This window comes from Manacus candei, unplaced genomic scaffold (assembly GCF_025592945.1).
Source record: "Manacus candei isolate 608988 ecotype Guabito, Panama unplaced genomic scaffold, ASM2559294v1 h1tg000092l, whole genome shotgun sequence".
In the NCBI taxonomy this organism is placed as follows: domain Eukaryota; kingdom Metazoa; phylum Chordata; class Aves; order Passeriformes; family Pipridae; genus Manacus; species Manacus candei.
The window spans coordinates 1,762,765-1,789,813 of NW_026138140.1; the positions used below are offsets into that span (position 1 = coordinate 1,762,765).

Sequence of the window (27,049 nt, forward strand, 5' to 3'; positions counted from 1 at the left end):
TACTCTCACTGAAGTCAAAATGAATGACATTTGGGAATATTTTGGGAAGCCTTACACATTATCTGCCTCTCAGTTATTCTAACCTACATTACTGGTAGAGAAATATTAAATTACATACAAAGTGTAAGCTGGATATACTGCTGACCTGAAGTTATTAAATAAAAATAAACAGATATTCTTTGATATAGAATTTCAATTAATAAAGCAAGGTGAACTGTACTACAAAACTTTCATCTTCAGTAAGACTACAAGGAAGCATAACTGCATATCAACACACATCTCAACCACAAAATCTAATGTCACCAAAAAGGAAGGAATATTATTTTTGGCACCATGCACAATTCCAAATAAAATTCATTATAAAGTTCACGGGCTGCATTTGCTGAACTTGGTTATCATTCCGCTCTGTAACTTGAAACAATTACACTAACATACACTATTCCTTTTAAAATTTCCAAACAGAAAAAGTATATTGACACTGATGGCAGGATAAAGATGCCTAAATTATGCCTTTGGAGAGCTTTGCTTAAGCAGAAATGTTTGCTTAATGGAAAGTTAACCTGAACCAAACTTGAAAAAAATCTAAATTTGCTTAATCTATATTAATTTTGAATAATATCATATCCCCTTTTGCATAACAGAGACTACCCAAACAGTCAGTATTATGGAATTCCAAAAACATACTCATTCTTTAAATAAAAATAAAAAATGCATTTTTTGTTTCTTAAAGTCTTTAAGTCTTATTTGAAATACAAAGGATACTTTCTGAATGAAGGAATTTTCAGTTACTACCAAAAAAATTCTTTCCTTCACACCTATGGGCTTTTGAATCTCATTCCACCAGGTCTCAGCACACAGGGTTTTAAGAACTATGGAAAAATTTCCCAATATTGTTCTCAGAGTAATAAAATCTCCAAGTTGATTGAATTCAAGGGACATGTCTTTGTCTTCCTTCATGGAGAACCTGAAGCAATTTAAGGAAGCTGACTGAGGTAGCTACATGGCTAGCTAGTGCTTGACAAATGATATTCCATTTAAAGACTTCTCATTGAGACCTTTTTCTTTTCTCTTTTTTTTTTTAATTAAAGGAGGAATCAGATGCAGAAGATCTCACCATGATGGCAAATCCTGTAGAACTGTTGTGAGAGAAGTTGAGAGAACAATCTTGACTTCTCTTCCCATTTCTAATGTGTGTTTGCAGAGATGCACACAAATGCACAGTGAAATGGCCATTGTGCTGCTCACATTTGACATTCTGTGTTAAGGAACTGGAAATTGTTAGGAAGCAGTTCACCTTGACTTCCTTCTAGAAGTACAAGTGCATCAGAAGAGTTGATCAGAATTAAGGCTTTGTTACAACTTGCTGGTCTGGAGAAAGCAAAACACCTCATTAAGATGGTCTGGTAAGTTCTAGGTAGAGTCCAAGGCTTCCCTTGGTCTTGACAGGTAGTCAGGCCTAAGACCAACACTATCTACGGCTTTCAGATCTCACATTACAAGAAACAGGCAGAAAGAGTTGCCCAAGGCAAAAATAAATGAATAAATAATTTTTTTAAAAATAAATAATTTAAAAAAATATACAACAAACCCACTCAAAAAACCCCCCAAACAGACCACAAACACCCCTTATACCCAGACACCTGAATCTTCCAAGAAAAAGAAAATTCTATGTACTTTTTTCCTTTTGTTACCAGTTAACAGATAGTACTGCATTTATTCCAGTTTTATGAAACATCTCACTCTAAAATTCTACTCCTTCCCCAACTGTAAATGTTTGCTCTATTACTGAACTTGAAGATGTTCATATTTCAGGGCGGGAGAAGAAAAAAAGGAAAAGTCTTGCCTCTAATTTCAGTCTTTTTCTTTTTAATTTGAAATGGAAAAGGTCATTTACAACAAAAAAATACTGGGGATATATTAATGCAAGGGAATGAATCAAAATGGGAACACCTGACTCTGAACATTTCTAAAGTTTAATTTATTTTAAACCACTGCCAAAAAGTAACATTTTTTCCCTTGACATCATTCTCCAATTCATACTTAAGTATGTCTTTTATAATTCTGAAAGGCGTAACAGCCAGCAATCCATCAAAATGAGAGCTGCAGTTTCAGATATTCCATTTTCCTATTTTATAACCCACAACAATATTATTTAATAGGCAAGAGCTGGCTTCCTTCAACAGTCTTCTATTCACTTTGGATCAGAAAATACATATTCCTGTACAAGTAGAACATTTGAGTATTTACAGTTTTGGAACTCCTGCAAGACTGGAAAGAAAGGAGAAGGAGCCAGCAACATTTCAGAACAATACTTCATTGAGCAGATGTTTCAAAAAGTTCTGTATTTCACTGGTTGTTATAAGGAAAGAAAAAAACAAACAACCCACCCTGCTGTTCTGAAAAACAATAAATATTTAGAAATTGCCCTTGGGGACAACTTTAAGCAATAAACAAAGATCACATACAAGACTCAATACTAAGCCTTTTTGCTTTTAGCTGCACAACTCTAAAAGTCTCTCCTAACTTTAACATAATAGGTGCCTATACATTTTAAAAGTGGACAGTGATATTTTAGTATTCCCATAACAATGGAGAGAAGACAGCAGTCACAGTTTAGGTAGTGTCTAGCACCAGGACAGAAGACTATAATCATCTTTTAGGGGTGGGAGCTCCTTTCTGACAAGAGGCAAGAAGGACACAGAGAGGAATAACAGTGTTAAAGTGGGGAAAGGCAGAATTCAGTGCAAAACTGCCTTATCTTTATTGGCCTCTTCCATGAGACAGAGAGACAGGAGAGGCACATGAAGTGATACATCTGTTACAGCAGGGTCAACCAGACAATCCTCATTCAGGATAAGCAGGGGGAGATGAAGATCATGGAAGCACAATTCCCATCCCTTTAATCTGAATTTCTAGCATACATAAGCTCACTTCTGTTGATTACTTATTTTACCCTGCACTGTTGACATACAAATCATGCTGCTTTCTTCATGGAAAGGAAGACCTTGCTTTCAGGTTATGTTTTCCTACACAGTGAGCAGGGAACAATGTTTTAAAATGTGCAACCATAAATATCTGGCTTAGGAATACAGCTGAGCAGTGAAGTGATCCCTATAGAGTCTTTCAGTTTTGAGCTTTACACTCAAAAATCACCTTCTAAAAAGAAGGTGGAGAATAAGGTATACAATTAAAAACAACTGAGTGCACAATTAAGAACTCAATTTAAAAAAATTAATTGTAGTTCTACCTCATCCTCAATTTATCTACTTTATATAATTTAAAACACATACTCAAAACCTCTTTTGAAAAAGATTTCGAAGAATATTCCTCCATTCAACAAAATACCACATGTAAAATATTGTAGAATGGGGTTGAAAACATTCAAATCACACCAAAAAAATGCAAAAAATTATGCAAAAAAATCAATATATGCAAAAAAAGATTTGGATTTCCTGTTATTTAAAAGGCAGCTAAAGAAACTGCTCTGAAGAATATTTCCAGATTCTTTCAAGTTTTGGAAAATGACAAACTCATTAGCATTAGCTGGTCAGACACTTATCCAACTTATTTCCAGCACCAAGAAGGAGGAAACTGAAAACATTTCCCTCTAAACTGAACTAAGTCTGGATTAAGTTTTCAAATGTAAAAATAGAGGCTGAAAGCATAGGCAGTTAACAGATTAACAAAAAAAAATTTGCATCTGCTATGGATTGGGGTGGTAGAGGAGCACAGACATTCAGAAAAAAAAAATAAATCAGACTCTCCATGAATAAAGTAAATTAAAAGGCAAATAACGCATTCCTGCCCATGATACTCTTGATCCTGGTCTCACACTGCTTCAAGAGTTCATTCAACTTGGCTGAACACCAAAATAATGTATCACTGACTAAAAAAAGGACACGTTATCAAATAATGTGTCCATCCTGCCTTTTTGCTAGCAATTTTATCCAGGGCAGGAGTGGGCAGGCACAAGGGAACATGACCTATTATTTCACAGAGTAGAAAGACCTGTTGTTCCCAACAGAGACATTCAGCACATTTCAGGTATGAATCTACTTAAAAAGACCAGCATGTGAGACTAAAGCTGTCAATAGGGACAGAAATACAATACACCAGTGGATCAGAATGGAACATCTACGTATCTCTTGAAGTTTTTTATTCTCTGTCTTCAACTATTTTCACTTTTAAAAAAGAAAATAGTTGCATTTCCTTATAGCTCCATGTATCTGAAAGAATTAATCAGCTTATTCATAAGCTTTGGATTTGCTAGAAATGGCCGTACACGGCTATTAAAACCACGTTCAGCAAAGTGTAATATATCATAGATTTGATAAAACCCAGACCAAGGAACACTGATTACTTAGCAGATTATTGATCAAAAAGTCTTCTTCCTCAAACACAGAAAATCTCATCAGTAAAAACTGATTGTACACTGTATTTATTTCTCTAAAATTCATTCCAAAATGCCAAACAGGTTGGCCTCACTGAATCCAATTATGCCCTTGGACTGCATTGACATTAATCCTCAAAATGTCCCATTAGAGTTTAAGTCTTTTTATTCAACCTTTCTCTCTATCTGGGAGATATCCATAAAAATCAAAAGACTGTGCCAGCTAAAAAGCAGTTCCACCCACTAATTTTGAAATGGTGGTGTGTTCCTGGCTATTCAAATGATTTTATTTTTTTCTCCTTCCATTTCAACTTTGGAGCCCACCAACAAACCTACTCCATCCAAAGAACTCCAGCAGAAAAGGAGACGGATTGAACAGTGGCAGGTTCTTCATAATCACTGGTACATCTGCTCAGCAAAACAGTGCTGCTGCATCCCATAATCCCTACTGCAACGAAATCAAACCCTCTAAAGCGGGTAGGACACAGGAGCTTGTCACTCAGACACCGTGCTGTGGTGGGATCTGCAATGCACTTAACAGAAATAGAATTAATTGCAATCCTCCAAAGAGCTGATCCATTAGCACCAGTGTGTTTGGCTGTGAGAAGAAGGAGACATCATGGGTAATGCTGAGGCATATCTCCTCTCATGGGAATACTTCAGAAGGTTTTTATATTAGGAAAGCTTTTATACCCTTCTGAAACAGTACATAGACATCCATTTTTGTTTCAGGAGCTTTTGTGTCTCACATTTGTTCTACTCTTTATAAATATTTCTCTAAAGAAAAGGTCAGTGGCAAAAGTCTACAGATACAGTCAATATCAGGCAGACATTTCAAACAGCCGAGACAAGCCAAAGTCTAAGAACTCGAGTAAGCCTAGAATAAACTAAAGGCCAGATGCATGTGATTAAAAAAAATCCAAAACAACAACAAACCACCACACACAAAGAAAAAAAAACCAAACACTGAAAACCACACAAAACAAAAATATACCACCAAAAGAAACCAAGAAACCAACAAGGTGTTAACAGTTAATAAAAATTCTGGCTAAAAAATTAAAAAACAAGCAAACAAAAAAGTAATCAAAAAACTAATCAAAAAACCAAAAGCAAACAAACAAAAGTCCTGCATAACCAAGTTCTCCCAGTCCTAGCAATTCTTTTAATGTATAAGATCTACCATTGTTTTCTTCTTTCCATAAAAGAAAATAGAGCATGTCAGCTACAGATGGTTTTCCCCACCTTCCACTTCTTCAGAACTTCTCTTAAATAGCTACAAGAAAGCTCTAACTATCATCAAGCGCAAGTTTTTGATTAATCTGGGTAATATTTTCAGTTTTCAAAGAAGTTACCCTAAAAAATTAAAGTTAGGTTAATATCTTAGCCAATCCCTGCTTATGGCTACTATTAGTAATCTTCCACAAGCAGGGACACAATAGTAGGTTTCAAATCTTTCTAATGAAGAACTACACTGTACTGGACAAATGGGTAGAAATTATAAAACAAAATAAAATAAAAGAAAGCTATAAAAATAAAAGAATAAGAATGCAAAGAGTTAACAGGTTTTGTAAGAAGTCACACGTCACAAACCTGCTAGAATAATCAGAAGCACTGCTGTAGCACGCATTAACTGTCTTTTAAAAAATGTTTACAAGGTCCTTGACCAATTGCTTGGAAAAATTACACTGCAAAGGCATAAAAGGGAAGCATCTTCTATTAATAGATGCCCAGGAACAACGATGTGTGTAGTAAGGTGATAATATTTGCTAATGCCAACAGAAGACTCTAACCTAAAACTGAAGGCAAAGCTATAGGATCTCAGTATTGCCACCAATCAAGTGATAAAATATTAAGTGAAATTTAGTTTTATAAGGGCAAACTGTACATATTTGGCAAAACACAACTACTTTTACAACATTGGACTTAAAATTAGCTGTCATCACTCTGCACATAAGATCTGGCAGCACTGTGGAAAATTCAGCTCAGTTCTAAGAATTGGTCAGAAAAAGAATGGGAATAGTAAAATAGTGCTGAAGCATGGCTGCCCTTTATGCTCCTTAGCTGATCTCCTCTTTCTCATGGTATCAAGATGGCACAAAGAAGTCACCCTTCATCCCTAAGGCAACCAGGTCATGGCATCTGGGGGACAGTTAGGTCCTCAAGAGAAGTAAAATAGCCCCTCCCTGAGGAGGCACCTTCCAGCAGCCATGAAGTACATCCTAAGTCAACCCCAATCAGAAGATAAAAAAAAAACAAAAACAAAAACAAACTTTAAGCTTCACTTCCTTGAGATCACACTGCTCTCAAACTTGAGAGCCAGTGCAGTAGCAAGCACTAGCTAGTGAGGATCACCTGGGATGCAATTTAAAGAGCAGCACCCTGATGTATGTATATATATGCACAGCCCATCTCCCTCCTACTAAATACAACCCTCACTAATAAGTATATGGTGGGGAAAGCACAGACTAGCCAGAAGAGCTTCTTTAATGGTATATTGGGCTTCACCCACGAGTTCCTTGGGCTGGCTGCCATCAATCACTTTGCAGCTGCAAGATGTCTCTAGCTGTTCATAGACTCCTCTGGCTTCCCTTCTTCACTCATCATCCAGCTCATAAAAGTCTAAACCGAGGTTAATCAGCAGCCCCTGGCTTTAAAATCCTGCTTTGGGCCAAGAATAAAAGCAAGTTTTGCCCTCAGTGAATTACTTCAGTAGAGTGTTTTTCCTTAGGATTAGTTAACATTATAATGTAAGATGTTCATTTGGCTGGTAACCTAAAACTATTATCTGAAGAGATTGCTGCTGCCATCTACTGACAGCTTCCTTTACAAATAAAATTTAAAGTAACTTTAACAGAGGTTATATTCTAAAATGAGACAAACTGATGCAATAGAAAAGCCCAGTTTGTACAAACGGACAGCCAGGTTACATTATCTATTCAACAGGATAATGGAACACAAATAATACTTCATATCAGGTACAGATCCCTTACAGTGAAGGAAGAGTTTAGCAACAGTAGCCTGACAAACTGGTGTATCACCTTAAACAGAAAAAATGTGATGCAAGCAATTGGGTTTTGAGATGGTTTATTTTTGTTAGTTTCTTTTTTTAAATAAAAGGTGGAGAGCTCTTCCTTTGACTACTGATCACTCAACACTAAAGAAATGTAGGTATACTACTGAAAGATTAACTTTTAACTTTCTTTCACTGCATATTCTCTTATGAGTAATATCCCAATTCAGATTAACATAATCAAATGTGCCAATTCTGTGCTTGGTTTGATACAGTTTTATCTTCCTCAGGGGTTCTTCACTGGAATGCATTGTGAAGTGAAACAGTTTCATAGGCCAAGCAGCTCTTCTACGGTGGATACCAACTTCAAAACACAAACCAAAACATTTCCATGATTCTCTTAAGTGCAGATTTGCAGACTGCAGCAGGAGCCATCTCTTAATGCAGTAATAATACACTGGTATTATTAGCCTTCCTCCATCCCTAGATTTCTGTCGTGTTAAGAGCTAATAGTCAATGAGATAAATGCCAGGTATTTTAGTTGCCATGTACTCAGCTACAGACTGCTACACATTTTCTACTCAGTGCTTGCACACAGCATTTCAAAGGCTCTTTTGTTTAGCCGTCAGGTCTCCTCTAGCCCAAACCAGGCAGCTGTTACAGTCATCTCTAAAAACCATAGCTTGCATTGCAAAAACTGTCATCCAAGTCTCCCAAAATAGCTATGGAAGCTAACAGAGTCCTGATCTTGTAAACTTATCTCAAATAGTGAATGCATGCTCAGTCCCAGGACTCTCTCAGCAGTCAGGCAAGAAGCTGCTCAACAAAAACATCTGCCAGACCCCACAGCTCTTTGAGAACCAGCAGAGATTTCACTGCTGCACCAAGCAGAGCAAGAGCCAGTGAACTAAGACAGAACCACATGGGGATGCTCTGTAACCTTTTGTTAAATACAGTTATCCACACAATTATCTAGTCTAAACAAGACTGGTGCTTGATTACCATCAATTATGTAATTGTAACATACACAGTTCCACATATTATGCAATCACAGCACACCGATTGCTGCAGGAACAGCAGAGAACACAAACAACTATTTACAAAAATTAGACCTAGCTAATTCTATTAGATAACACTTACAAATTCAGGGATTTGCTCAGATTAAAAATTTATATATATCACCAGAGGGTTTACGAATGCAGATGAGGGATCGCAACACCCTATGATATTATCCACTGAACAGATACAGACCATGGATGTTAAACCACAAAAAAGGCAGAGTTTACACACTACAGACATGTCAGCCCACATCAGGCTACATGAGAGCCAATGAACATTAAAATAAAATGGAATTGTCATTGTGAACTTCTTGCAAGAATTATATGAAAAAAGATTTGTAAAGGCAGAATTTAGGGGAAGACAATGAGATTACACTTTTTAGTTAGTGTCTTGTTTTAGTACTTCCTTGCTGGTTTTACAAGTCTATGAACACATGTGCTATGTGCTGGACACAGATCAGAATCAGAAGAACTTTAAGCAAAGCTTAAATGAAGAACGACAAGTAGGAGACTGGGGAAAATCTTCACAGTGAAAACAAAGACCTTACAAAAGGAAGGACACAAGAGTTTGATGCAAAGGAAAAAGTAATGGTCAAAAAAAGAGCTAGGAAAATGATTTTTGCAAGAGCTCTAATGGATATAACCAAATGTCTTCTTTCTCAAGAACAGGAGAAGAATATTTCAGTCAATGAAAGCACAAAATTAGATTATCCCAGTCCAGACTTCTAGGTGATACAGAGCTGGAAAGAGAAGTCTATCTTAAAAAGAATCTACAAAACACACAGATAGCCAGAACACAAATACTTAGAAACACATTCGTGTTGAAAGCAATGCTAAAAACGGTACAAGTAGCAGGAATGAAGTGATGTTTGCATCAGCCATCAAAAGCAATGGGGGGAAGAATTTGACAGGAAAGATTAAGCAGCTGTTTGATTCCCACTGAAATTGAATTCATGGCTAAATGCACAGGAAGAGGTCTCTGAAAGGCAAGATGAAAGTGTAGTTTGGACAAACAGGTATTGAAGCAGGTCTAGATGCAGTTTAGTACTGAAGAATACACAGTTCTAAGTTACATTTTAAAGTCACATATTCTCATATATGCTTCAACTCTAAGTACTGCACAGCATTAACCCCTCAAAAGAATAAAATCAACAGAAGTTGAGAATGACTAGGAAAAAGCAGAGTCACAGTCAGAGGGTGAGCTACTGTTGGAAGTGACAGTCCCATGAACAAGAGATGCTTCTTAGCTCTCATTTAGAAGAGGTTATTCTAAGATTAGTAAAAGACTGTTCTGTAGAGTGCAAGGGATAGCAACGGGACCAGGCAGGATACTGGGATGAAAAGGCAATGGGTAACACTGTAAACAAAATAGCAACAGACTTAAGATATCAAATAGAGTAATGGGCACAGCTGGGCAAGCAGGCAGGTCAAGGACAGGTAGACACAAAGAAAGGAAGGAGTAAAGCATGCTTACACCATAAAAAAAGCTAAAGCAGCAGAAAACATGGAACAAATTAAGCAAGAGATGAGAGCAGACACAGAAGAAAACTGGGAGGCAAAATGGATTATCAAAGCAAGCATAGATTATATGAAAGGTCTGACTCTAACAGCAGTGGAAAGGAAGAGAAGGGTTTCACTATATGGAGAGCAAGTCAGTAACATATGTAGGCAGGAAGGAGAAGTAGCAAGATAAGGGAGGGAATCAGTAGAGCTTGATAGGATCCTGTTAAGATGGGAAAAGAGAGATATAAAGTCTTTCAGTTCATAGTAAATATAGGAGCAAATAATTATTGTCATTGCTCAATGGTTACACATTGTATTTTGCAGTACTGTTGGAAAGCAGACTGCAGTGACAGACCTTAGTGGTACTGCACAGACTCTCAGTAACAAAAGCTCAGTGTGCCCTTGCTACCCCAAGCAGACATGGCATTCTGGTGTCACGGCTTACAGGGGCCTGCAGGACTCCTAAAACATCTGAGTCTGGGCCAGCACTACAACTGCTGCAGAGGAACAGCTACTAAGGCAACCAAGGGTAATACTTGTCTACTGTCTGCCCCAACTATTCCAGACAACTTAATGCTCCCCACACTACCTCTTCACGAGCAGTGTGAAGACAGCACCTTCCTCCCTCCTAACACTGCATTGGCATTATGTACATCATGCTTAAGGCTGGAGTTCACAGCATTCAGCTAGCACAGAGTTCTCTGCATAGCACTTTTCTCCCAATCTAATATGGCTGAAACCACCCCAAAATCTTGAAAAAAAAAATCTACTACTTAAATTAAGGCATGCAAAAAAATAAGCATTCAAAAATGCCTTCACAGTATAACATAAGGGGCAACACAACTGGTTATTTAAAAAAAAAAAAAGACCCAGCATAAGTAAGGGACTCTAAACATAAACAAGATATCTCACTGGTCTGAATGCCTGACTACAGTAACAGGACACAATACACTAAGGTACGTTAAAAATCCGCAGGGCAACATCCCTTCTCTCAACACAACCAAATTCATTTGAGTTCTTCACCAAACACTGCCTGATGTTTACATATATATGCATATCTATACATGCATATGCACATTGTTATATGTATAATCATTCCAACAGTAAGAGGACAACTCACATCTCAATTAAAAGCAGGCAGAACCACAGGTGATGCTGGGGCTGAAAATGCTCAGAAACACACTGAGACTCCTGAACCAAACACCCTGAGACTCCTGAACCAAACACCCTGAGACTCCTGAACCAAACACCCTGAGACTCCTGAACCAAACACCCTGAGACTCCTGAACCAAACACCCTGAGACTCCTGAACCAAACACCCTGAGACTCCTGAACCATGCAAGGGCTGATACGGTTTCTAGATCTGCCTGTGCCACAGTTTTGTAATTTTTCCCCTTTCTTCTCCATCTAGCACACTTCCTACCATGAATCAAAATCTTACCAACACAGTAAAAACATATTTTATCGAAACTTACAGATGCAGATTCACTAAGCTGCTTCTCAGCACACAGATACTGCAGCACACAGTCATAACTAATATCAGACATGTAGTATATAGCCAAAAAACTCCAAATCAGCAATCACATTCAATCCCAAAGCAATGCTACGTGGTGCAGCAACAACTTATTCGGCTGTTCAGACTTTAAACAGACACAGAGCACGCTCTAGAAAATTAGAATTGTTGCTGAAAAAAATGGTTTATAATAAGTCCCTCCTTAGCCACAAGGGACACACTTATTTCAAGATGTTCTGCAGAGATCACTGACCTACAGAATGCTAAAGCACACACACACACACAGAAAACTGCATATTCTAACAGACCAGAAAAGGCTGCACAGCTTCAAGATATATAAAGCAATCTCATTCTAAGAATATTTAAAAGATACCAAATTCGAAAGAAAAATACTAAAACTCCACAGCTATGCTGAAATGCTGAAAATACGTTGTGCATGCCTGCTTGATGCAAATAAGATTCATTGATACATTCTCACATTTTTATGGCAGAACTTACATACAGCTATGCCATGCAAACCTGAGTAACATTTTCACAGCTGAGCCTCACATCAGAGCCTCAGAAATATGTCATTATTCTACTATTTTACCTTGCATGTGATTCTCTGGTTATTGATTTATGAGTCAATCTGAAATCTTACTTTCAGGCTTTTCTTGCCACATTACACTTGTGATAAATGCTATAACAACATAATTTATGTTAAGCTTTCACAAACATTACAGGAAAGCTTGTGATTACTGACAGCACAATCATTTAGGTTTGCTCATTAAACATGTCTACAAAATCTTAAGCTTAACATAGTTAAGGCCACAGATTGGGTCTCTGAATCTGTGGGTCTACAAAAAGAAAAATCTTTTGTTTTCCTTTGTTTCTGCACCCAAAACCTTTGTTTTTGCTTAAATTGCCCTTATCTTGATTCACAAGTTTTTACTCCATCTTATTTTCTTCTCCATGTTCTGCCAAAGAGGGGAATGATAAGTAACTTGGCTAGGCAACTGGTGTTCAGCCAAGCTCAACCTTCAGTATAAATCCCTTGAATTTAGGGTGTCAGGAAACAAGCATGTATTACAGTACAAATGTAGCGTAAAAGTTTGCTACCACAACACTGTTTAGAGGAGAAAAAAAAAAAAGATGCCTTTATAATTTTACGTGTGAAATATTACTGATAATTTAAAATCCTTTCAGTGCTCACAGCAGCTTTTATTTTCATTTTCAATACGGTCATCCATAAACTAAATTCCTTTCCTTCTACATGATCATTTTTAAAAATCAATACATCACAAAAGTCTTAAAAGGCAACTTTTCACACACAAAAGCAGAATGAGTTTATTGAGCCAGTGCATGGACAAACTGACCTGCCAGATTGGAATGGTTACCTTCATGGGATCGCTAAACCACAAGCTAAGCAAGATTTACACAATAGACACTAATGACTCTCCTAGGGAATCCACTAGAAGCTATTGATCAAAAATCCATTTTTAAATAAATTCCTAAATACATATTCAAAAATAAGCAGGAATGTCAAAATGTTTACTCAGGAGAACATAATGGGCCCTCTGGAGCTATTACTGAAATGCAAAAGCATAATTGAACTTTTTAGTGTATCTTTTTGTGTGTAGACTGCAAAGTAATTTACAAATCTGGTTAAGTATCAGCACTACTATTTGGGAATATTAGTTTAAACATTAGGGAAAATGAACCATAGATGGGTTAGATAGCTTCTTTCTTTACATCAGTAGCAATCACTCTGAATTCACCCATATATGGTAAACAACGGTTTAGGCTGAAATCCAGCCTTGAATGGGCATGAGGATTAAAACAGACTGTGAAAGGTCAAAGTAATATGTTTATTTCTTTACTGGAAAGAAAAATTATTCTGAAGGACCTATGAACAGTAAACAACAAGGAAACGACATAACATGACAAAAATATGCACTGTTCTCTTGTTTCGGGTTGTTTTTTGTTGATTTTGGTTTTTCAAAAAAATGATTGCTATAAATTCTGACCTGTAATTAAAACAAAAACAATTAGACAATATTGCAATCCTCAAAGAGATCCAAAACTTCTAATCCAAAGTGCCCTCCTATGCTAATGAAAAAAGGCACATAAGTACCTAATACTTATTACACACATTAGCAACTGTTGCTGAGCAATCTTTCTCCCTGTTTCCCCACTCAAAATGAGTTCTGGGAGGAAGCACCTACCAGGCTGGAATTGGGTAGAATCTAAGTAAATAAGGAAACCCGCAGAGCACATAATTTAAGTGAGGCACATAACACTGTCTAGTTCCAAAATCCTATTTTGGACTAGGATGCGTAAGAATTGCTCCACGATTAGCAAGTACAACGTCAAACTTTTTTCCAAAGGCCCTGTCACACCCCAGGTTCCCCAGCCCAGTCACACTGCCAGCCACGGCTTTAGGGAGCCCAGTTTCCAGTTCTGCCTTCAAAAGCAACACATACTGACTGTGTTCATAGGATGCAAATGCACACATCTCCCACTTCCTGGGCAGTGGACACAAAGCCTACACGCTTTGTGTGGTTTGAGGACTTCACACAGGAAGGTACTAGCAACGTACAGCTCCCACAGGGGATTGTATCTGTGGTTGATTGACCTTGTCAGGCTAACACCCACCCACCTCCTCTATCACTTCTTAACAGGTCTGGGGGAAAAAATAAAATTTTAATGCTTGTGGGTCAAGATGAAGGCAGGGAGATCACTTGCCAACAACCATCACAGGCAAAACAGGTTCAACCCAGGGAAAATTTATTTAGCCTACTGCAAACTAAAATAGACTTGGGTAGTAAGAAACAAAGACAAGAACTAAAGCAGCTTCTTCCAACCTTCTTTATTCCCAAGGCACAACTTCGCTCATTCATTCCCAACTCCTCTATTTCCTCTTCCACACCTCCCCAGTGGCACAGGGAAGACAGGGAATGGTTCCTCTCTTACACCCCTTCCCCCTCATGCTTTTCCCCTGCTCCAGCATGGAGTCCCTCCCATGGGCTACAGACATCAAATACCTGCTCCAGCATGGGTTCTCTCTGTGGGCTACAGTTGCCTTCAGAAGAACCTGCTCCAAGGTGGGCTGGCCATGGGCTGCAGATCATTCACAGCACATCCCAGTGCCCCAGCACGGTCTTCCCCACAGGCTGCAGAGGAATATCTGCTCCTGCACCTGGGGCAGATCCTTCTCCTTCTCCAACTTTGGGGCTGTTTCTCACATTTCCCAGGCAGCATTTTACCCTTTCTTAAATACATCTTCCCAGAGGCACCACTTGCTGTGCTGATGGGCACAGCTGTGCCCCATGATGGGTCTGATGCAGAGCCTCTGGTCTTTTCTAACAGAGGTCACTCCTGCAGACCCTTCACTACTATTACTCTGCCATCTACAATCAGTATAATATGGTAGGGAACCAATCTGTGGAGAGGGGGAAACAGCAAACAACAACAAAACTGCCTACCTACCCACACCTCAAAATACCACACCAAAGTCTGCAAAGGGAAAAAGTTTAACTATCAAATGCTGATTGTACCTCAGGCCTACAAACAGGTCTACTTAGTCCACTCCAAGTCCAAAATAACCAAGTCCACTGCTAGACCAAGGAAAATAAATGTCCTTAAGATGCCTAATAGGTCATTCTGCTGCATGCATGTATGAAAAAGCGGAAGAATAAACCACATTTTCTCCCTGAACTGAAAATTTACTGCCATGCTACTTGGGATTTACAGCGCAGATAAGTCGGGAAGCATCCTTTGCAGTTTCATAGAGAAGATTCCTCTCATACAAGTAGCATAATTTATGTGCATTTGAACCAGAATGAGAGTCTGCCATTAAGCATTTGTACATGCAGACATGCACGTGGCTCTGACAGCAGTTAATGAATAGCAGCAAATCAGTCTTTGCTTCATGACAGTGACTTGTAGAGTTAATTGTTCAGCATTCCGATGAGTTTCCAAAACATCAAAATTACTTTTCTTCCATGTCAAGCCATAAGCCAAGCCAGATTTCAGCAACAAAAATAGGAACATGGTTTCCTCGGCGCTGTTTGGGGCACATCTTTCACACACCTCATTAGTAGCCTTGCTAAGTCAAGGAAAGAGCAGAAAATTGGCAACTATTCTTATTAAGGTGCCTAATAACTTTCATCATAAGACTATTTTTTGTTATTATACTGGCAACCTAGCTCCAAAAATTTAAACATAGGTGATTTCCTATGTCAAGAATCTGCTTCAGGTGGGAAACCTGTTCATTTCCAGAATAAGGAAAGAAAAAAAAAAAGGAAAAAAAAGTACAGGGTACACTGCCTTCTGTCCTCACAGCACACAAATTGCTGTGGTTTTACTTAGTATGCCTATAAATTGCATCTTTTGAAACATGGATACGAGATTCAAGACAGATCTGTCTTTGTCAAAGAAGCCATCCTTTATAATACCCAACAGATGAAGCCTCTGAAAATGACCATTTTACAAATTCCTAGGATATAAGCTGACTAGGAAGCGCTACATCATTTAGTTTGATTCATTGTAAGACATTGCCCTTTAATCACTCAGTGGTCTCTGTACTGAGCCTAGGAGGTTTTGACATTTTAAAACTAAGCACCCACTATATCTCACCACACTTGGGCTTCACTGGCCAATCATTCTGTGATTATATGCATTTGTCTGACTTCCATTTCCAAGTCTCTCTCTTACTGTAATCTCCCTAATTAAAGAAAGTACCTAATAAAATCACCTTTTGAAAACACTGACATTAATCGTGTCACCAGTCTTCTTTGATAAGCTAAAATTTGTCAAATCTCCTGGTTCCTTCCATAACTTCTGCAAATTTTGAAAACCTCTTTAAACGAGGAAACCAGAATAAGACGCAGTTTTCTAGCACTGACCTAAATGTAGAGTGAAAATCACCCATCTATTTAATCAGTTCAGTCAAACTGTAACATTTCAAGGGGAATTCCCATTTATTTACTGCAAGCCTAAATCATTTCTGTAACAAGTCATTAATTGGTGTCTCACTCTCCAAGTTTCTCAAAATACAGCTTTCCACTTGAACAGCCTGAGTGGCCCTAGAGTGTTAGTTCATTTGTTGGTCCAGCTGATACAGTCTCATTCCATCCATCTGTACTTCACCCTCACATTAAAAAAAGAAAGATTAAAAAAAAAAAAACCAACCACCATATAGCACATGAAACAGTATCAATGCTCACTAAACTTTCTAGTATAGTATAGTAACATTAATTCTCCAAGTTTGCAGAGCCAAACCGAAAGCTACACTTGATCTCCTCCTCCTCCTCTCTTCACAGTTGCAAAGTTGATCAAAATATTTCCTTAAACTGTTTTACAAAATGCCAAGGCTCCCGTGAAAATAGGACACTTGGAGGAACTCGGAGCATTTAGAAATTTAAAGCCCTTTACTAAAAATAGTTTCTGCAAGTCATAGAGAAGAATGTTAATGTACAAGGGTGTGACAAAGGGGTGGCCATGAACTTGCTGTCACCTCCATAAACTTGTCAGACCGTTTACCACCCAGGAGAATGCAGCTGTATGAAACTCAAGTCAGAGAAACTTTTACGTCACACCATCTCATTTTGTTTGCACACATATAGAAGTCTCTCACATGCTCCTGAACAGTGCTTTGAAAGCAAATACTGCTTCATAAGTGTACCATATGTGCACATTCATCTCTGTAATAAAATAAGCCGCTATATCACACTGAAAAATCTTTCAAACAAAATATACAATCTACCAAGCAGTACAATTGTTTCCATCCAACTGCTGGTCCACACAGTATAAAAATAATCTGGAAGCCAGTTATAAAATACTTGCTGTTAACCGGTAAGCGTCTCAAGCTGCATCCTATTCCCTAATTCTTTACAATCCAGTGCTATTTTCAGGCAACTACAGGAGCAAGTCCATAATATCAGACAGAAAGAATAAGAAAAACAGCAATTCCACACAGTGCTTGTTCATTCCAGAGGATGAGTGGCCTCAACTCCTAATAAAGCCAATGACAAACGAGGGCACTCAGCAGCTCCAGCATGTCAGGGTCAGACCCTATTTTAACAGGCCCTTCGTGTCAAGCATATAAATGCTTTTTACAGCACAGCAAGAGAAAATAATAACATTCTTTATAACAAATTTAGTTATAAAACCACACTAAAAAATTGTAGTAGGGGTCTGAAATTGCATCTTGAGCATTGTTACAATATCTTATTTAGCTGTGAGGTTTTGCTTTCGTTATTCCAGTGGATTTGGTGCAGTAATTCTGGATTTAGACCCATGTTTGCTATGAGCAGACCCTTGCCATAGACTATTTATGATTCAGCAAAAGGATGTTGATATCATGAAGAATACCCAGTGTTACAAACAGCAAACAACAGATTTTTTTCATCTTCACTCTTCTAATAATAGCGATTTATATTTTTTGTCCCTAAAAGCACAATGCCAATGTAGCTATCATGAAAAAGGATTACTCAAGTTCTCACATATTAGACTAGTACATCAAGAAAAGCAGTAGGAAAAAGAATTACCTTATTTTTCATTAGAAAAAGCAGATTTCCTTTCAGTCGGCACCATCTCTCCTTCGGTTCTGTATGCAAAGAAGTAAGAGATTAATAAAAACAACCCTTTGTCTTCACACATTAAATGCTTCTCAAAGAAGATGCATTAGTTATAAAGGTCAGAAAAGAAAATCATTAACAACCAAAAAAAAGTCAGCTTCACTCAGTGGCTGCCTATGTACAACATGCTGTTAAATGCCAAATAACTTCCCAGGTTTCTTCTACTCTGCAGCCGAGAGTATTGGTGACTGCAGCACACACTCAACAGTGTGTGCTCAGCTTTTCTCCCTTCTCACACGGGAGCAGAAACAGGCACTTTAGCAGGGAACAGCTTTTGCTTCCATCATTTCAGGAGATCAAATATAATCCACGTTAAGACACAAAAACATTGGCTATTCCGCTCAGATTAGAACATGCTAATCTGAATTCACAATTTTCAGAAGGTAAAAAAAAGTGAGTAAAATGAGACCTAAATATTTACTTGGGTATTACTATTCTACTACACTTTTTAAAAGGGCTTAACCAGTTGGAATAGCAATGTATTTTTGTGTACATAACACATGCAGGCATGTAATCAAACTTTTGAGAACAGGGAATGTTTCAGAACTTTAGGGTCAGTGAGTGGGTCAAAAAACTTTAAAAAGTTATTCTTCCATATCCAAGTGATTTTTTAAACAACAGTTTCTTTAAACATGCTTGTATGTGTATCTGTAGGTACTTACAGATACCTAAACCTATTATAAACACATACAGATATAGATCTTATGGACAAATGTGGTGTCTTCAGAGATCATTTCTTAAAAGAGGAAGAAACATTTTTTACACAAGATGTATTCTTTTATGTTTTGGAAAGGGCATGTCTCCAGGCAGCAGCCAACCTCGAACTGATGGGGAGCTGGAAGAACAGCTGTACCCTAAGGCCACGTTACTCTACATGTTGCCTCTGCAGAACTCCTGTACTTCCCTCAAAGCTGGCCACCACTAAAAACATTATATTGAGCAGGAGGACACCTTGGTACAGTCAATAAATAAATAAAATTCTCTTTTTCTCATCATAATTTCAATTAGGATGTTTTAATAAGCAACATTTGAAAATCAGAGTAGCTTTTTCTCCACAAAAAAGTGGAAGGTTTACAGTCAGTCAGAGGCATTGGGACTCATAGAATAACTGTGTTAAGTGACAACCTGGGTTTTTTGGGGTTATTTTTGAAAAGGAATTGAAGTTCTTGGATCTTTTCAGACCTACTAAAGTGCAAGGACAATATAGAAAAGAAAATAATATAAATTGATGCACATCTACCAACTAAAAATCTAAACACAGTTATCAGATCCAAGTATGTTGCTTTACAGTACAAGAGTCTGCTAAGACTAAATTCCATCCCCCAGAACCCTGTGGGCATCAGAAGGAAGGAAAACTATCACATTGACACTGCAGCTTTTTCTGATAACAAGATATTTTTCTATATGCTTGGGAAAGTCACTACCTTGTAAGTGTGAAAAATAAGCAAGTTCAAAGATTAGTCAGACTAACGATGACAAGTCTGTCAGTGGGTAGGATACACAGTGGCCAGCATGCCTGGACAGAAATGACCCTTCTTCCCACAAGATCATCATATGATTGCTGGGAGCCAGAAGGATTTACTGGGCAACAGGAACATCTTACACATGCATAGAGTCTTAAACACTTTGCTAGAATCTGCAATCTGATCATAGCACAGATAACCTGTGATACTGAGCTACATAAAAATTTGGTCTCTCTCCAGTTAATGTAAGGTTTTTAGCAGTATTAGCAATATTATCACTCGACATAAAAAAAATTCAAAACATCCTCATAAACAGCAGATATTCACTGGGCAGGGTTTGATATGCTGCCTCCAATGAGTACACAGGGTGATAATCCTGTTGAGAAACCCCAAAGCAGGCAGATGAGGATGCTCCCGAAAGCCCCTTGTCCAGGAAGTTTGCTGCACCATCCACAGGAAACTCTGCTATTTATCATAAGGAAATGTATATTGTGGTTTCACCAGGGCATGTACGAAATTTTCTGAAAATGTGGCACAGAATTTGCTCAGCCTCTTACCATAATTGAGTCTGTGGTGGGTTTGGCTTTGTTTGGATTTTTTTCTAATAAAATAAAAGTAAACACAATCACAATGAAGATCAACTGGGACAAGTGAAAATAAAACATTTGCTGTTGCTGAAGTTATTGTGTTAGGACCGATTTTACAGCTAAGTATAAGCTATTTTCTAACAGCTACTGAGGGAACAGACACTTGTTCAAGCTTACTGGAAATTGAAAGACATTTAAAATATGATCATAAAAGCCTGAAGAAACCTGCAAAGGAGGTGGGAAGTGAGCCATGGAAAATCTATAATGATAAAAGAACACAGCTTTCAGAGGTGGAAGGGGTAAGTTCTGAGGAACTGGACAGCTAATCTTTTAAAACGTGGCAACTAATGACTGGTGACTAGCAATCACTAGCAGAAAAAAACCCAATCTTTGTTTACAGGAAAAGAATAATAATGTTAAACTGTTTACTGTTTCCCAGGCACATGTCGAAGGGAACTTGAAAACTTGAGCAAATTAAAGAACTAAATTTAAGCTTCATTATTTAGAAAGGTATTCAGCACCACTCAAGCATCAGTAATGAAGAAAACTAAAAACAGGTATATGTGATTAGTGTAACTAAGCCAACAGCTGCAGAAAACATGCACGTCAACCATGAGATATTTCAGCACAAGTCATTGTTACCTATTAATTTTTCATCCCCAACCACTCTGCAAATCTTCAGTTTTCCTTCCTTGTCAAAACAACCTGATGGTTGCCTGGCCAGTAAAGCCAGATCTTTAGCATTGAACCTCATGGGGTTGCCAGGGAAGAGGATGAAGATGAGTAAGAGATGCAGAAGGACAATGAGGATACCAGGTAATCTGTTGAAGCTGAGCAAAATCTAGACAGCAGATATGAAGGTCAACTGAAACATTAAAAACAAAACAAAAAAACAAGAGATGCTGCTGTTTATTGTGATTTCCACTCTCTTGTGCACTCCAAACATGGTACTTTCTATTCATAGTATGTGAGTGCTGTAAGTAATAGGGGAAAAGCAAACAAGGTCACATAGGTGACACCCCACACTTTTTTTAAGAAAGAAAGACGTAGTTTCTTTTCGGTGGCTCTACAACCTTGTGCAGAAGCTGTAATTCTACACAGTATTACCAGTTTATCAATACCACTAAAAAATATATTTTGGCTATAGACATATAAATAACTAGTGTGGTGGTTTGAAAAACCTTTTCTCTGAGGTAGTAATGGTTTGCCCCACTGATAATACTGGACCAATCAATAGTCCACGTGCGCCCTACGGAAACTACATACCCACAGAAACAGAAGAGAAGGTGGTGAAGACAGTGTAGTAGGTAGGTAGCCATGACCTGAGCCACGAGGAGGCAGGGGGGCAGTGAGCCCCTCTGGGGGCCAAGGGCCCCCAGGCCCCAGCTGAGGCTACGGGAGACCCAGTATAGTGTCAAAGCTGGACCGGGTCCCGTAGTCAAGAGCTGGAAAAGTTCCCTTACTGTCAGCAGCAGCAGAAGACACTGAAAGCAGCAGTGGAGCAGTCCTGAACAGAGACAGCGATGGCTAAAGGCCAAAAGATAGCCAGTAGCAACGAGATAACGTGAAGCTGGTTGAAAGATGCAGAGATGTTCCTGCAGGAGGGAGAGCTCACAACAAAACAGAGGCAAACTCAACAGAGCTGGTTTGGGGTAAGACTGTATTATTTTCCAAAAAATCAGAGACTCTCTGAAGAGGAGGGGTGGACTTCCAAACCCTTAGGGAGTCCCAAAATGCAGCAGCAGCTAGAGAGAGGGTGAAAGGAGCTAAAAAACCCAGAGTTGTCCTGAGAGCTGAGCCAGGATGGAATGCAGAGGAGGTGGCCGTGCCCTCTGCTGCTGCTGTTGCCGTTTCTATCATGCTACTGAGCTGAGACAGAGCAAAAGAGCTTTGGTAAGCCTGAACTGAAAGCTGCCTTCAATGTTCTAACCCAAGAGGAGTGAAGATCCACAAGGAAATTCCCCGAAGGCTCGGGCTTGGGGTTGAAATATCCACAAAGTAAGAATAAAAATCCTGACTGCCATACGTAAATCTGCTGCCTCAGGAAAATGAAGGACACTAACCAGTGCCACAAAAACTGAAATGAAGAAACTGTGGCCTGAGAAGTGATAGAAAGACTTTTCTCTTTTCTTCTTGGACTTTTATTGAAGAAGAGGAGAAATTTGATTTAATTTAAATATATATGTGGGTGTAAATAAACCTTTGTAAATATTTTTCCCTTCCCCCAATAATGAATGGTTGTGTTTTGTCTGAAAACTCTCCACATGGAGTGAAAAAGGTATCAAGTCCATACCATCACTAAACCCTCTCACAGGGGCAAACTGTGGGAGGGGGGGCTTGAACTTAAAAATTAGATTCTTGGGAGTTTCAAACCACCACAACTAGAAAGCTCAAGTATGCATTCATAGGGCAGGGCAAGGACAGCAGATTGCCTTGGATTTCCATCTCCTTCACAGGAACAATAACTCTAACAAAATACAAAGTGTTAACTATAAAAGTTCATAATGTGCTCAATTATTCATGTTTTGCTATACTGACACTGGGACACTGCTTCTTTTTGGTTCATGGTATATTCTAAGAGTTTTTAATTCTTTTGGAACATTTTTTTCTGTTTTCAGGAAATTAGTTGTGTCACCACACACACAAAAACCAAACAAACAACCCCAAAACAAAACAACAAACTTCCCCCCCCCCAAAAAAAAAAGTTTTCATTTATTAGAACTCCATCTACTGAACTTAGTGAAAAAAAAACATACCTGACACTTTTATATAATAGATCTTTGTTTCTTTCTCAGTACCCCTCCTCAATATTAAAATCATTTCCAATAAATAAAGTTCCATAGTTGGAGTTTTGAGCAGTGTAAGTTTGGAAACAAATATTTTTGTCAGAATTGAAGTTAACACAGCACCATTTCACAGTGCTGCAAGAATGAGAAAATAAGGCCGCAGAAGCAGTTCTAAAGAGATCTCCCTTTTAATCCCCAAAACATTCTATGCTCTTAATATCCAACACTTTTGTAAAGGCCTTTCTCAAAAAAAAAAAGAATTCTTGGTATAACCCCCATACAATCAAACAACTGAAGTTTATCAGATGGATTTTACAACTCCTATACACTTTTAAAAACTTTTTAAAAAGCCATACAATCCCCAGTACAATGGGCTTCAGAAGCCACTTTCTGTCTCTAAAACAGAAGTGTTTGTTCTTCAGAGGACAGCAGTGGCATCTTTATTTGGTGAATTACAACTCGTTTAACAACTCCCAGACAAGTTCCTCTCAGCTACTGATCTGAAGGAGAAGTTACATCTTCTGCACTGTATCTTTCTGTGGGCCCTTTCATTTCTACTTTTACCTTTATATTCACTTTCTTTTCTCAAGTCTATCCCTCATACAAGGACTGCTGCTGTAACTTCTAAATGCCATATCACAGCCAATTCCAATAGCACTACAACAGTGAAAGCAAACCAAACTTAACTATTATTTGTACGTATGAAAAATGGCCGAGTCAAAAACATGACATTATAAAGACAAATCTCTAAGTAATTTTTTCCTTCCTAGGGAGGTTCTGCAATTCTATGGAGAACTGCCATAAAGTTAAAAGGCTCTTTAGTTTCCTCTTCATTATTAAGTACCCTTACAAGAAAGAAACAGATGCACGTAAGCAGTCCCAACACATATCTAAGGAGCAGAAGGTTGCAGCTCCAACTCTTCCATTCATTCCCACACATACACCTTCTTTCTTGTTTTCCCTTTAGCATCAGCAGCTAGACTTCTTTTACCCCATCTTCACGCTTTCCCTCCATTTCATGATCTTGTTCAAATTATAACATCATACCCTTATGGTCATCACAAAACCTGACCTGCAAGTTACACCACACCAGGATGCTGCTGTGCCCAGAGTGAGCTACTGACTCCAAGGGAGGCTCCATCATGAGGGTGCAGCTGGTTGCCAATGCTTTATAAATTGATAGACTACAGCTGTGGAGAGATGACTCATACAGCATTCAAAAAAAGGATATTTATCATACACTGTAATCTAACACTATGAGCATATTCAGCACTGAAGACCAAATCTATTAGGGGAGCAGAAAAAGATGCTGGCTAGGCCACATGACATAAGAGAGCCAGCCATGATGACCCTTGGAAAAGGTTTACCACCAGGCCATGTAGGGACTTTGGGACTGGCAACGTGTCCTGTGTCCAGTGTGCCCAATTCCTACTTGCCTCTGTATGTTGAGTGCACTTAATTCTTCATTTTCTTTTACAGCCACAGACTGTATTTTTAAAAACAGTGTTTGCAATGGACCTTTTTTTTTTTAGAAAACAACAAACAAGTTTGGCAAACTAAAAAATTTCTGTGGGCTCCAACTGTTGCACTGTCCCCTCTCAGGCAGGCATCTTGCACACCTTTCACACAGTTCATTGGTAGGTCTCTTGTTTTAGAGAACACAGTTCTAGAAATTCAACAGCAACCTACTTACTTATTGGTTTGTGAACTAATCAGTTCCAGTCCATTTTATAAACACCTTATAAATCTACCTTAAATAGCATCTTCATCTGCATACAGTTACTCTTTATTGCTTCAATCTCTTTGAGTAGCATGAAGAAAGTCAGAACCTATGAGTCTGGTCCCAGATGGAAGAGTCATTGAAAACCACCAATGACTGATTAAAACCTATGCTATTAAAGCAATGAAGGTTACTGGCTAAACCCTAATTATTCTTAAATGCAGTAATTACTGGAATGCATGGACATCTGTATTCCACATAGAACTGCAAAACACAGAAAGTAGGGGAAGAGACAAGTTGTAAACTGCTATTTAAGAAAGCATTTGCTTTCCAGCAAAGTTAAAAACAGTATTAGGTAAACAGAACATACTGGGCTTCTGGAAAGGCCATTGAAAGGAATAAAGAAACTCCAGGAGGAGATATGCATATTGATTTTGCTATTTTCCCCCTCAAGGGAGATGGTATATATCTCTTGCACTCATCTATCAGTAAAGTAGTAATGGTCTGGAAATTCCTTCTATCACATCTGTGCATCACTTGCTCTGCATGAGCCATAACATGCAAATCACGGGGGACAGTAAGAATGGTACACAGCAGTTAAAACCCTTGAGACACCAGTCTCAGCACACACAAGCCAGTAACTTGAAATGCAAGGCAGCTGGGCCAGCAGAGTTCCACAGCAATAATAATCAAGGTGCCTGTTCCTGGAAGGTTGCCAGAGAAGCCAAACTTATCTGACAATGCCTGAATATTATTCAGACCTAAATGGTGTAAGAGATCATGGGATTCAAACTTGGGATTAACTTAGACACTCAATGCCCATCCAAAGGCAAACACAGCTAATGTTGGCACACCAGTAAAATGAAAGGTAAACAACACTGATAGACGTGTCCATCTTCAGCTGCAGCACTAGCTCTCCTTGAAGGAGCAGAAAGACTTTTTAGCTCAATAATCCATTTCCCTTCTGTCTCCATTTTGGAAAAAAGCTGTTAGTCAGGGAAACTACTTAGTCATATACTGCCTTTAAATGCTTGTCCTAGATAATTTCTTTCCTAGCATGAACTCAGATAAAAAAGGTATTATCTTCAGTTATTTAATACTGGTGGTTCAAGAGGCAGGCATTATTTAATGCTCATGGCTAGAGATAGAGGCATCCTGAATCTGAAGTCCCTCTCAACACTCTTCCACACACAATCACCACAACCATATTTCATACACAAAATGGACCAGTCAATTACTCTGTGAGTGGCCAGGAGAGAAAGGTGGAGGAGTCTACGTCCTTGAAAGCAATAATTCTGGAAGAGATGACCATTTCGACAGCTCATGGACCACAAAATTTATCAAGTTCTCTGTTGGATGTCCTCTGTCTCCCTGCATTTGCAGTTATAGTTTTCATGATCCCTTTCTGTGGACAGGGAACAACCAGAACTATTTGATTCACATGAAGCAGAAGAAGAACCGTGATGTGTTGTAACTGTCAAGCACCAGCCTTATAGTTGCACAGCTTTGATTAATATGGTGAGAGAAATACACATTTTAGATCCCTTGCAGAGATATAAACCCACCTCTTAACCTACACATAAATGTTAGAAGTCAAACAGAACTAGCAGCACGTTCAAGTAATCTTACATTACAAGGGAGATTAATCATGCAAGATAAAATCTTGAACAAAATTGATTTCAGCACCTAAGACCAGCATGAATAAAAGCTACCCATCAAAACAGTTTGCAGCTGATCTCCAACGCTTGCACCCTGCAGGACAACTACTAAGACATACTTTATTAGTTTCAGATAACCACCAAGCTGCACCTGTCCAAAGCAGTAAGTGCAGGGGGTCACTAGTGCCAATACAAAAAGGGACAAACCACCTTCATGGCTGCACACACTATCCTGAAACAACACTTTCAAAACTGTCTCTTAGGGTTCCAAGTTTTTTTATGGATCATAAGCCCAGATCAACATTCAATCAACATTGAAGTAATCAGTGCATAATACCTCACTGCTTTCATTAGTACTGCATTTAATTCCAGATATTTTGGCAAAGTGTGAAAGTACAAGCTTTTTAATACTGCAATCTCCTAAATCTCTGAAACAAAGTCAATAAAATTGACTGATTTCACTAGTTTAGCAATTTCAAAAAGAAAAACGCTAGAGCTTATGTCTTCAAGTCCTCAGAGACTCTGCCAAATGCATTCAAAATTTCCATTCTCTTCCTCTGAAAAGGTACAATATTTTTAGTTCACATCATTTTGTATTAAGAACTCCTTTAATCTTTGCAACACACAGCACAGGAAACAGCCTTCAAAAGGAGAGGTGCAAAATCAGTCCATAATTTTGTCTTCAAAACTTACATTCTTTTTAAGCAAAGAGATATTGCTAATTCCACATGCTGTCTTTTT

At 38.4% G+C, this 27,049-nt stretch overlaps 1 protein-coding gene across 4 annotated transcripts in view; it reads right to left on the reverse strand.

Annotated features, from left to right (window-relative positions):
• Positions 1-22,836, reverse strand: part of INPP4B (inositol polyphosphate-4-phosphatase type II B) — a 278,616-nt gene extending 255,780 nt beyond the window's left edge. For 2 of the 4 annotated variants that reach the window (XM_051768104.1, XM_051768105.1), the window contains exons 1-2: positions 20,787-22,835; positions 18,005-18,063 (exon numbers count right to left, since the gene is read on the reverse strand). In XM_051768104.1, the coding sequence (XP_051624064.1) occupies positions 18,005-18,063; positions 20,787-20,898 (171 nt within the window). In that variant the 5' untranslated portion in view covers positions 20,899-22,835. Of the gene's footprint in view, positions 1-18,004; positions 18,064-20,786 lie in introns of all 4 variants that reach the window. The other 2 variants (XM_051768103.1, XM_051768106.1) reach the window with 2 other exon arrangements.
• Between the last annotated feature and the right edge of the window lie 4,213 nt (positions 22,837-27,049).